This window comes from Saimiri boliviensis, chromosome 2, assembly GCF_048565385.1.
Source record: "Saimiri boliviensis isolate mSaiBol1 chromosome 2, mSaiBol1.pri, whole genome shotgun sequence".
Classification (NCBI taxonomy): Eukaryota; Metazoa; Chordata; class Mammalia; order Primates; family Cebidae; genus Saimiri; species Saimiri boliviensis.
The window spans coordinates 187,156,893-187,170,023 of record NC_133450.1 but is presented as its reverse complement, the minus strand read 5'-3'; the positions used below and the strand labels follow the sequence as shown (position 1 = coordinate 187,170,023).

General features: G+C 45.8%; 1 protein-coding gene across 1 annotated transcript; it reads right to left on the bottom strand.

Moving 5' to 3' along the window:
• Window positions 1-9,404: 9,404 nt before the first annotated feature.
• On the bottom strand, window positions 9,405-13,131 carry SPATA31G1 (SPATA31 subfamily G member 1). The gene is made up of 2 exons (XM_003943818.4): window positions 12,901-13,131; window positions 9,405-12,526 (listed from the first exon to the last, which is right to left on the bottom strand). The coding sequence occupies exons 1-2, from the start codon at window positions 13,129-13,131 to the stop codon at window positions 9,521-9,523; spliced, it is 3,237 nt and encodes a 1,078-aa protein (XP_003943867.1). The 3' UTR covers window positions 9,405-9,520.

Here is a 13,131-nt window from a genome sequence, read left to right as displayed (position 1 = left end):
ATGCAATGCTTACCGTCAACATTGTGGTCATGGAGTCAGTCTTTTTTTTTTTTTTGAGATGGAGTCTCTGTAGCCCAGATTGGAATGCAGTGGTATGATCTTGGCTCACTGCAGCCTCCACCTCCTGGGTTCAAGTGATTCTCCTGCCTCAGCCTCCTGAATAGCTGGGATTACAGGCGCCCTCCACCATGCCCGGCTGATTTTTGTGTTTTAGTAGAGATGGGTGTTTCACTATGTAGTCAAGCTGGGCTTGAACTCCTGACCTCAAATGATCTGCCCACCTTGGCCTCCCAAAGTGCTGGGATTACAGGCATGAGCCACTGCGCCCGGCCGGAGTCAAATTTTTGATGTTTAAGGCACCAGAAAAAAAATCTGTCCTATCTCTTAAAGACCAATTTGCCTTCTGTATTTGTTCTCTCTGGGGCCCCTCCCATTGGATGGTGCCCACCAACACTGAAGGCAGATCTTCACCACTCAGTCCACTTACACTCCACTAATCTCTGGAAACAACCTCACAGACATGCCCCAGATAATGCTTTACCAGGTTTCTAGATATTCCTTAATCCAGTAACATTGACACATAAAGTTAAGTCCACAATTCTGCCCCTTGTCAACTTGGCACCCTTATGTGTCTCTTTAAACCATATTTAATAAGGTAATAGTTCTGCATAACATGATGCAACTATCTTGTGTACAACCAGAAACATACTAATCCCTTTCCCCGAATTTGAAACTTTATTTTGTCTCTAGGGATTTTGATCTTTTAGGACTTCAACATTTGGGATTATGGTGTTTGGGATTGCGTCCTTCAGGATTATGATCAATAGTGGTATTGGTCATCCTAGAATTTATACTAGGCAAGACCAGGCTCCCTTTTGGTCTACATAGATAATCTTGAAGGATGCATATACTTAACATTAGTTGATTAAACTGGAGCATCCCTGGAACTCATGCTGTGAAACAGATATTTTTTGCACTTATTTGTTATTTCAATAGGTTTTTTGGGGAACAAGTGGTGGTTGGTTACATGAATAATTTCTTTAGCGGTGATTTCTAAGAATTTGGTGCACCTATGACCGGAGCGGTGTACACTATACCCAATGTTTATCCCCCCCCCTCCCCCCACCCCTTCCCTGAGTCCCCAAAGTCCATTTTATCATTCTTATGCCTTTGCACTTTCATAGCTTAGCTCCCACTTATGAGAATGCAAGTGTTTTGTTTCCATTCCTGATTTACTTCACTTAGAATAATGGTCTCCAATTCTATCCAGGTTGCTGCAAATGCCATTTTGTTCCTTCTTATGGCTGAGTAGTATTCCCTGATACATATATAGTAGAATTTCTTTCTTTTATTTCTTTTTTTGAGACAGAGTCTCCCTCTCTGTCACCCATGCTGGAGTGCAGTGGTGCAATCTTGGCTCACTGCAACCTCTGCCTCCTGAGTTCAAGTGATTCTCCTGCCTCAGCCTCCTGTGTAGCTGGGATTACGAGCATGCACCACCATGCCTAGCTAATTTGTGTATTTATAGTAGAGATGAGGTTTTGCCATGTTGGCCAGGCTGGTCTCGAACTCCTGACCTGAGGTATACCACAATTCAATTTCTGTATTCACTCATTGATTTGCATTTGGGCTGGTTCCATTATTTTTGCAATTGCAAATTTTGCTGCTGTAAACGCACATTTACAAGTATCTTTTTTGTATAATGACTTCTTTTCTTCTGGGTATCTACTCAGTAGTGGGATTGCTGGATCAAATGGTAGTTCTACTTTTAGTTCTTTAAGGAATCTCCACACTGTTTTCTATAGTGGTTGTACTAGTTTACATTCCCACCAGTAGTGTAAAAGTGTTCCCTTTTCACTACATCCATGCCAACATCTATTTGTTGATATTTTGGTTATGGCCGTTTATCCCATCGTGGGTTCGATTTGCATTTCCCTGATCTTTAGTAATGTTGAGCATTTTTTATATGTCTGTTGGCCATTTGTATATCTTCTTTTGAAAATTGTCTACTTATGTCCTTAGAGCATTTTTTTGATGGGATTGTTTGGTTTTTTTTCTTGCTGATTTGTTTGAGTTCCTTGTGGATTCTGGAATTAGTCCTTTGTCAGGTGTATAGATTGCAAAGATTTTCTCCTACCCCGTGGGTTGTCTTTTTACTCTGCTGATTGTTTCTTTTGTGGTGAAGGTTTTTAATTAAGTTCCAGCAATTTATCTTTGTTTTTGTTGCATTTACTTTTGGGTTCTTGGGTCATGGAGTCTTTGCCTAAGCCAATGTCTAGAAGGGTTTTTCTGGTGTTCTAGAATTTTTATGGTTTCAGGTTTTAGACCTAAGTCTTTGAGCCATTTGGAGTTGATTTTTTTTTTTTTTTTTTTTTTGAGACAGGGTCTCCCTCTGTCACTCAGCCTGGGAGTACCTGATCTTGGCATAGTGCAACCTCTGCCTCCTGGGTTCAAGTGAATCTCCTGCTTCTGCCTCCCAAGTAGCAGGATAGCTGGCGTGCACCACCATGCCTGGCTAATCTTTATATTTTTAGTAGAGACGGGGTTTCACCCATGTTGACCAGGCTGGTCTCAAACTCCTGACCTCAGGTGATCTACCCACCTTGGCCTCCCAAAGTGCTGGGATTTGAGGTGTGAGCTGCTGCACCAAGCTTCGAGTTGATTTTTGTATAAGGTGAGAGGTGAGGATCCAGTTTCATTCTTCTACATATGGGTTGCCATTTATCACAGTGTAGCTGTGAATAAGGTGCTTAACTCTTTGGGGGCCTCAAGTTTCCTAGTCTGATAAAATGATTGAAAAATGTGGCTGGGTGCAAGTGGCTCACACCTGTAATCCCAGCACTTTGGGAGTCCGAGGTGGGTGGATCACGATGTCAAGAGATCGAGACTATCTTGGCCAACATGGGGAAACTCCATCTGTACTAAAAATACAAAAATTAGCTGTGTGTGGTGGCATGCCCCTGTAGTCCCAGCTATTTAGGAGGCTGAGGTAGGAGAATCACTTCAACCCGGGAGGCGAAGGTTGCAGTGAGCCAAGATTGCACTACTGCACTTAAGCCTCGTGACAGAGGGACACTCCATCTCAAAAAAAGAAAAAAGATTGAAAAATGCTTTCTCAATTGCAGAAGCCTGCTTACTGAAACCAAGAGGCAAATTGTATTGGCAGTCCATTTTTCCCTCACATTATTCTTAGAAAGAAATTGAAATGTGATCTTACTATAGCTAATCACTTTATATAGGCTAAACACTGTGATTAGAGGTTGAATTTCTGACCAAGAATATGGTATCAAATAGAGGACCAGCAGTATGCCATAGAGGCAAAAACAAAAGATGGAACAATATACCTAATATCTTAAAATTTATTTAAATCTAATGTACTGATTCTACAAAGTCTCCTGAAAGTCCAGTGGACACATAATGCCCATAAAGGATACAGGTCTTCCATTTCAGCTGAACTGTGGCAAGTGTCAAGTGGTTTGTTAACCCTTGCTCAGCCCTACAACCTACTAAGAGCTTTAAAATACATCATATAGGAACTGGATTTTTTTTTTTTAATAAAGCTACTTAGAGAAGCATGGACTCATGTTCCCATGTCAAATGGAAATTCAGAATTGCATTGTCTTTTGAGACCATAGTAGTGGGAGAGGGAAAGTACTTTTAGTTCCACCCTTGGCCAGCAGGTGGTGAGTTTTGAACTCAGACCCTATTGACAGATTTAGACTAAATAAAGCTTTGGAACGGAACAGTGACACTAGTGAGAGGAATCAAGGAAGTAGCATGTACCTTCTGACTGGTTATTCTCAACCAACTATACAGACTAGAGAGAATATGGTAGAGTGGAAAGAGCACTAGACTGAGAATTTGGGCTTGACCTCAGAGAACCTCACTTTAAAGCCTTACTATCAGGAAATGGGAACTATCAACAAGGCACACAGTGTTAATGGGGCTCCAAGGAAGGCAAAACCATATAAAATAGTTTCTAGGCCTTAAAGGAAGGTGGGAAACTTGACATGGAGAAAGGAGGAGAACAGTTTGAGGCACAGGTCAGAAAATGCAGCTCTTGCTTATAAAGCTTAAAGTTAAGACTAGCAAGAGAGTCCTGGGGTGAATTTGGAGAAATCAAGAACCATGTTGTGTAGACCCTCAAATGCCAGGACTGAGCTTTCCTACAGATATGGTCTTCTGGAGAATTCAGGCAAGGAGGTGACAGATTTCAGTTTTAAACAATTCACTTTGTTTATTGTGGCAAAAAAATAATAATTTATCCCACAGTTTTCAAGTGTACAGTACAGTATTGTCAATCACATGCACATTGTTATGCATAGACGATTCACATTAAATAACTTTTATTTTTATAGAAGTAGTAATGTGCATTGTAGAAATTTAGAAAAATAGGCCAGGGTGCGGTAGATCACACTGGTTATCCCAGCAATTTGGGAGGCCAAGGCGAGCAGATTGCTTTAGCTCAGGAGTTCAAGATCAGACTGGGCAACATGGTAAGACCCCATCTCTGCAAAAAATAAAAAGATTAGCTGCGTGTGGTGGTGTGTGCCAGTAGTCCTAGCTACTCGGTAGGCTGAGGGGGGAAGATCACTTGAACTCAGGAGGTAGAGGCCACGATTATAGGCATGAACAGTGATCTTGCCACTGCTCTCTAGCCTGGGTGACAGAATGAGACTCTGTCTCAAAATAGTAAAGAAATTGAGAAAAATAAAAGCAAAAATTTAAAAATATTTCTAATAACCAGAGGTCACTATTTTAATAACTTTCGTGCATATGTTTCTGGATCTTTTTTTGTGTGTGTATGTGTCTGTACATATGGTATTTTATTTATTTATTTTTTTAAGATGGGGTTTCACCATATTGGTCAGGCTGGTCTCGAACTCCTGACCTCAGGTGATCCGCCCATCTCAGCCTCCCAAAGTGCTGGGATTACAGGTGTGAGCCACTGTGCCTGGCTACATATGTTTTTTGTTTGTTTGTTTGTTTGTTTTGAGGCAGAGTTTTGCTCTTGTTACCCAGGCTGGAGTGCAATGGCATGATCTCGGCTCACCACAACCTCCGCCTCCTGGGTTCAGGCAATTCTCCTGCCTTAGCCTCCTGAGTAGCTGGGATTACAGGCACACACCACCATGCCCAGCTAATTTTTTGTATTTTTAGTAGAGACGGGGTTTCACCATTGACCAGGATGGTCTCGATCTCTTGACCTCGTGATCCACTCGCCTCGGCCTCCCAAAGTGCTGGGATTATAGGCGTGAGCCACCGCGCCCAGCCTACATATGGTAATTTTTTTTTTTTTTTTTTTTGTTGTTGTTGTTGTTGAGACGGAGTTTCGCTCTTGTTACCCAGGCTGGAGTGCGATGGTGCAATCTCGGCTCACCGCAACCTCCGCCTCCTGGGTTCAGGCAATTCTCCTGCCTCAGCCTCCTGAGTAGCTGGGATTATAGGCACGCGCCACCATGCCCAGCTAATTTTTTGTATTTTTTAGTAGAGACGGGGTTTCACCATGTTGACCAGGTTGGTCTCGATCTCTTGACCTTGTGATCCACCTGCCTCGACCTCCCAAAGTGCTGGGATTACAGGCTTGAGCCACCGCGCCTGGCCTACATATGGTATTTTTAAACCCAAGTTGAGATCCTACTGCATTGTAACTTTTTGGTTTTGGTCAGTATCTCTACCTTTCTCTTTACATAAATGTTCTTGGTTGAGCATGGTGATGGTGGTTCATGCCTATAATCCCAGCACTTTGGGAGGTTGAGGCAGGAGGATTACTTGAGGCCAGGAGTTTGAGACCAGCCCAGGCAACAGAGTGAGACCTCATTTCTACAAAAAATAAAATTAAAAAATGTTAGCTGAGCATGGTGAGGCACAGCTGTAGTCCTAATTACTCAAGAGGCTGAGGCAGGAGGATCACTTAAGCCCAGGAGTTAGAGGCTGCAGTGAGCTGTGATCATACCACTGCACTCCAGCCTGGGTGACAGAGCATGACCCTGTCTCTAAAAACAAAATTCTAGAGGTCAGGCATCAATCTAGATACTCACACCATATTCAGAGTTTTTCCCAAGTGACCCAAATGTCATTCACAGCTATTTGGACCAAACCAATATCCAACAAGTTGGCATCTCTTAGGTTCCTTTATTAAAACTTAAAAATAAGAGAATCTCGCTCTGTTGCTTAGGCTAGAGTGCAGTGGCTATTTACAGTTGCTATACCACTACTGATCTGTGCAGGAATTTTATCTGCTCTGTTTCCTACCTGGGCCAGTTCACCCCTCCTTAGGCACTAGTGGTCCCCCACTCCTGGAAGGTCACTGTATTGATGCCAAACTTAGCATCAGTCGGCACCCTATCAGCATAGCACACTATGTCTTGGGCTCAAGGGATTCTCCAGAGCCTCAGCCTCCCAAGTAGCCAGAGTTATAACCATGTATCACAACTTCTAGCCTTTTACTCAAACTTGTATGACACTCGTTGAAGAGATTGGGCCAGTCCAGAGAATTATAGCCATGTGCAGCATGGATTAGAAGGAATAGAGCAACCAATTTAGTGAGAAATAATAACTAAGACAATAGTGATGGTGGAAATGGAGAGGTAAAGGTGAATTTGAAATACATTTCGTAGGTATAATTGACAAGATTTTTGTTGGCTGTTGTTGAGATGGAGTCCTGCTCTGTTGCCCAGGCCGGAGTGCAGTAGCATGATCTTAGCTCACTGCAACCTTCACCTCCCAGTTCAAGCAATTCTTCTCCCTCAGCCTCCTGAGTAGCTGGGATTATAGGTGCATACCACCGCACCTGGCTAATTTTTGTATTTTTAGTAGAGACAGGGTATCACCATGTGGACCAGGCTGGTATCGAACTGCTGACCTCAAATGGTCCTTCTGCTGCAACCTCCCAAAGTGCTGGGATTACAGGCATGAGCCACCAAGCCCGCCCAACAAGATTTGATGATATATTAGATCAGAGAAGAGGGAGGAGTCAAAGCTTAAGTATTTAGGTGGATATCATGTGTTTTCATAGGAATGGGCATGTTGGAGGCTAAAGGGAAAATACATTTTTGGACAAGTTGAATATGATATGATGTCTGGTATGCTGTTGATATGGGGACCTGAAGCCTCGAGATGCTTAGAAATGACATTTGTTCTTATAGTATGGCATATTTAATGGAATGGGCTCAAGACACTCTATTTTTTAAAAAACAGTATTGGTACATTGGACAGCATTTTGGGGAAGGTTAGATTATCACCTCATACCATAAAAATCAGAAATTTAAAACATAAATATATAAAAGTATCAATGTGCCAAGAGAAAATATTTTAGAAGTCATGAAGTAAAATGTTGGTAGATTTAAATACATAAAAAATTTAACTTTGATACAGTAGAAGTCACCGTAAAATTAGACAATAAGCTACAGATTGGAAGAAAATATTTGCGGCATACATAACCGGTTGGATTACTATCTCTGTAGGCAGGATTATGGCCCCCCAGGATGCCCACATCGTAATCTTTGGAACCTATGTATATATTGTTTCACATGCAGAAGGGGCATTAAGATTGCAGATGGAATTAAGGTTGCTAATTAACTGACTTTATTTATTTAGAGACAAGGTCTTGCTCTTACCTCCAAGGCTGGAGTGCAGTAGCATGATCTTGGCAACCACCTCCTCCTGCATTCAAGTGATTCTCCTGCCTCAGCCTCCAGAGTAGCTGGGATTACAGGCACACACCATCATGCCTGGCTAATTTTTGTATTTTTAGTAGAGGTGGGGTTTTGCCGTGTTGGCCAGACTGGTCTTGAACTCTTGGCCTCAAACAATCCAACTGCCTTGGCCTCCTGAAGTACTGAGACTGTTACAGGCATGAGCCACTGCACCTGGCCATCAACTGACTTGAAATTGGAAGAATGTCCTGGATTATTCAGCTGTGCCCAGTGTAATAAGGATCCTTAAAAGTGGAAGAGGGAACGCAAAAGAGGTCAGAGTGATACGATGTGAGAAGAACTTGACTTGCCTTTGCTAGCTTTAAAGATAGAAGAACGGGCTCAGTAGCCAAGAAATGTGGGCAGCCTCTAGAAACTGGGAAAGGCAAGGAGTGAATCCTACCCAGAACCTAGAGAAAACAATGTAGCCCTGCCAACCCTTTGATTTTAGCCCTGTGAGATATGTGTCAGACTTTTTTTGTGGGGGAAGAGGCAGGGTCTCTATTGCCCAGCCTAGAATGCACTGGTTCAGTCCTGGCTCACTGCAGCCTTGACCTCTCTGGTTCAGGTGATCCTCCCACTCACCCTCCTGAGTAGCTGGGACCATAGGCGTGGATCACCATGCCCAGCTAATTTTTGTATTCTTTTTTTTTGCAGAGGCAGGGTTTTGCCGTGTTGTCCAGGCTGGTCTCAAACTCCTGGGCTCAAGCTATCAGCCCTCCTCAGCCTCCCAAAGTATTGGGATTACAGGTGTGAGCCACTGCACCTAGGCTCCATATCAGACTTCTGACAAAATAAATTTGTTTTGTGGTAATTTGTTACAGCAGCAATAGAAAACTACAATACATTAACGAATACAGTATCTAACAATACATTAGAAAATGGGTAGAGGATACGACCAGGCAATTACAGAAATCCATATGGTTACTAAACATATGAAAAGGCACTTGTTTTCATGGTCTTGGGGATGGAGAGACCCAGGGAGAGAAGAGAGCAGAGGGCTGAGAAGAAACAGAAAGATAATGTGGTAAACTTGTGGGTCAAGTGAATGAAGACGAGAACAATACCCAGGACCAAGCACAGTTGCCTAGACTCAGACTACCTGTGCTTGTGTGAATGGATTTTTTTTTTTTTTTTTTTTTTTGAGACATTGTTTCACTCTTGTTACCCAGGCTGGAGTGCAATGGCGCAATCTCGGCTCACCGCAACCTCCGCCTCCTGGGTTCAGGCAATTCTCCTGCCTCAGCCTCCTGAGTAGCTGGGATTACAGGCATGTGCCACCATGCCCAGCTAATGTTTTGTATTTTTAGTAGAGACGGGGTTTCACCATGTTGGCCAGGATGGTCTCGATCTCTTGACCTCGTGATCCACCCGCCTCGGCCTCCCAAAGTGCTGGGATTACAGGCTTGAGCCACCGCGCCCGGCCTTGAATGGATGTTTTTGTTGTTGTTGTCGACATGCTATGAAGTTGTTCCCTCTCAAGGGCAGCTTTGGGCTATGCTCACCTGGCCCTGTAGCCTCGCCCTGTAGAGTAGGGCTGTGTGGACTCCAGATGTGATCATTTGTGAAGATCCAAAAAAGAGAGTTAAGCCTGCAGAATTCTGAGCGCTCTGTTTCTGAGACTTGAACCTGAGGGGATATGCCTGCAGCAGAATTGCGAACTGACATTTTCAGTACCCTAGATTCCAAAGAAGACATGAGTGTGAGTTGTCTAATTCAGCTAGTTTATTAGGATTTCCATTTTTTGTCTTCACATCCCCACCCTCCCCCTCATTTGGCTGCAGGTTTTGGCATATCAAGTGCCAGTATTACCAGCCTTCTCTCTACTGACTAGATTTGGGAGGTAGAGGTCGACGGTTACCCAGGCATTTGGCTAACACCTTTTGGAAACCCCTGGTAAGGGAAACCTTGAGGGTAGGGGAGGAGGGATGCTTCTCCATGCGGGCCCAAGGACAGTGCTTACAGTGGTGAGGAGTTGGGATGTCACTTGCTGTCAGCCCTGCCACTGGCTGATCCTGGGGACGTGAAGCTTTGGGGAGAAGCTGCTGGGGAAGAGCAGTATGTTGAGAGCTCTTGCCCCTGTGCTGAGACCTTTGGGAAAATGTGCTTACAGGGGCCTCTATTAGGCTACTGGCCTGGGCAGGGTGGTTGTTCCCTGTGACTGTGGATAACCCCAATCTTGCATTCTCTCCTCTATGGTCTCCCACTTTGGGTTTTCTAGGGTGCTCTCTCTTTTTGGCTGAGGATGAGGCTGAAGCCTTGCCCTTTCTCTTGCCTGAGACCATAACCTTAGAGTTTGAGGGTTCTGGGCCTGGAGATGGATAGTTCACACCAGCCTCCATGTGTACACATGGCCCTTGGGATGAGATCTGGCCCACCATCTTCCCTTTCATTTTCTTCCATCTCTGAGACCCTTGTTCTGCCCTGCCAGACTTCTGTGGCTGAAGCTGGGAGGAGGATTGGGAGTAATGACTGTGGGAGGACTGGACAGGCTGAGATACTGTGCCCTGAACTTTTTGAGGATGACAACTTGAAGAGTGGGGGCATAGATTGGGGGGATTAATCTGCTGTGGGGGGCAGGAAGGGAGTCCCCAGGAGTTTGGAATTGTGGTGCTCAGAATAGGGGAACTACAAAATGGTTGACTTGGGCCAGGGGCTCTGGAGGCAGGGCTCTGCCGCAGTTTCTTCAGCCTGAGTTTCAGCTCTCTACTCCACTGCCAGGCATGGATCCCAGAGTGGGTAAGCACCTCTGGGACAGTCCCTTTGTGGGAGAGTGGGGCCTCTGCCTTAAACCCTGGGAATGTCTCTCCCTTGGGTAGACCAGGATGGGTGGGCTCAATCTTTACAGCTTCTGCTAGGGTGGGAGGCCAGGGTACTGGCTGTAGGGGATCCACTGCAGGAGAGCTGGGGCCTTGGGGAACTTCTCTTTGTTGTACATTTCTCCACACAAATTCATGGTCAGTGTGTGGCTCTGGTAGAGGAGTAGAGAGTGAGCTGGGGGCTGGGAGCTCAGTGGCCCAGTGGTTCTTTCTTTGCTCCACTGCTCCCCTGTCAGGCTTACAGTTGCTTTGGTCTGCGATAGGGTCACCTATGTGGGACTTTGAAACACAGTTTGAGGATGGGCTGGGTCCCCCACCTGGGGACACAGGAGGACAGTTTTCTTTTTGCTCCATTTCCCATACAGTAGGCTGAGAATCAGACAAGACTCCCAGAGGGCTGGCTCCATGCAGGTCTTGGGGTGACCTGCAAGCTGGGTGCTTAGAGGCCCAGGAGTTCTTTCTCCTTTGTATGTCTCCATATCTAGCCTCAGAATTAGACACAAACCTTATGGATCTAACTCTGAGTGGCTCCAGAGCAAGAGCTGGGGGTAGGCTGAGGGCCAGAGATGGGGGCTTAGAAGCCCAGGAATTCGTGGAATACTCAGTGTCCTTCCATGTAGCTTCTGAAGTAGTGAGGCCTTCCACAGGACTGATTCTTTGTGGTTCTATAAGGGAGGTTGGAGGTGTGCTATGAACAGATTCTGGGGAATCAGATGCCCAGAGCTTCTCTTTCTTCCCCCTGGTCTCCCACAAAGCTTTGGATTCAGACAGGACTCCCTGGAGGCCCATTACTAGAGATACCAGGAGAGGGGCTGAGGGAAGGCTGAGAGGTAAAACTGGGTCTGCAGGGACCCAAATATTTTCTCTACTCTGCATGCCCTTCCATGGTGTCTCAGATCCTGATGGGACACATGCAGGGCTGGTTCCAGAGAGCCCTGGATTGAGGTCCATGGCTGGAGGCTCAAAAGCCCAGAGGTTTCCTGAGTTTTCTGTGCATTCCCACTGGGACTTATATCTGGATGGGTCTTCCAGGGGACTCTGTTCCTGGAGTTCTGGCAGGGAGTCTAGGGGAGGGCAAGGGACTGTCATTGAAGACTCAGAAGCCTGAGGTTTCTCTTTGTATCCCGTGGTTCCCAAAAAGTCCTTAGGTATAGCAAGTTCTCCTTCAAGGCTAACTTTTTTGGATTCTGACAGAGAAACTGGGGATTGGCAGGGGGCTCGTGTCAGAGACTGAAAAGCTTGGGGCCTCTTTTTGTGTCCTCTGGTTTCTAACTGAGTCTCATATCCAGGGAGAACTTCCAGGAGGCTAGTTCCAGGGGACTGTGTGGGTACCTCAGCACCAAATAGAACTCCCTTTTGATCCACAGGCAAGGGCTTCAGATGGAGGGGTAGTGATGAGACAGGAGATGATGGAGGTGGAAGCAACTGCGGATCGGGGGCCATCCTGTCTAGATCTTCCATAGTATGGGCTTCATGGGTAGAAAACTGGGCTGAGGAGTGATACTGGGGCAACAACAGGTTGGACCTAGGTAGGAAGACAAGCTTGTTGAAGAAGACAGAAGAACAAACAGACAACTTCAGAGGAGAGAGGCCACCTGAGCTTAGGCAGATGGTCTCCAAGGACTCGCTGTGCAGAGAGGGGAGACCCCAGAAAAGCTGGCTTTTTCTCTGCTGCTGGTGGTTTCCTGATGCTATCTTGTGCCTCACAGGAAAGTTGGTCAGAATCTGGAAGATGGGGAAGGATCTGGAAGGGCTCATGGGCTGCGTGACTGTTTGCTCTGGTATCCCTGTGGTCTTGAGAAGGCCCTCAGAACCACAGGATGGCTGGAGTGGGGCTGGAGTGACTTGCTCTTCATTGGGAGCTTCTTTGATGGGAGAACATGGCTCCAGTGGATCCAGAGATGCCTTGTCTTCCCCCTCTTCCTCTTCTTCCCCTTCTTCTTCCTTCACTTCTGATTTCTGCTTACACAGGCAATCAAGAAAGCCCACATGGTACAGAAGTGGCAGGTCCTGGGAAGTAGAGAAAGATACTCTCAGGCATGAAGCCTTTTCAGATACACAAGATTTGTTATGAGGGACTCAGTCTGCTCCACATCCACAGTGGACAGTTATTCACCCAATCCCACGTGTGTGGTCAGTCACCTGCGTAGCTCCTCATCTAGTATTAATGGTCATTACCCAATCCTCATTTGGAGATGAGTATTCTCTCACATAACCCTACATCTGGAGTCCATGGTCACCTGGCTTCAAATCTAGTGTCAGTGGTTACTCACCCAGCCTCACATCTAGGGCTAACAGTCACTCACCTGGGCCCACATTCATACCAGTGACCTCACGTGGTGTCAACAGTCATTCATCCAGCTGTACATTCAGAGGTCACCCACCTTGCCTTGCACCATTTCCCCAGAGCACCAGAGATGAAGCTGTCGCAACCTCCCAAGCTGCCACCATCTCCGGATCTGCCAAACCAAGAATAAGAATAGTGTCACCAGATTTCCTGGACTCTGAAGGCAGCTGCTGCCGCAGTGTCTGCAGGCTAGGACATGGGTCAGTTGGCCCCAGAGAAGTCCCATATCCCCCTCAGCCCTGAGCAGGTCCTCCAGTAGCCATTCCAT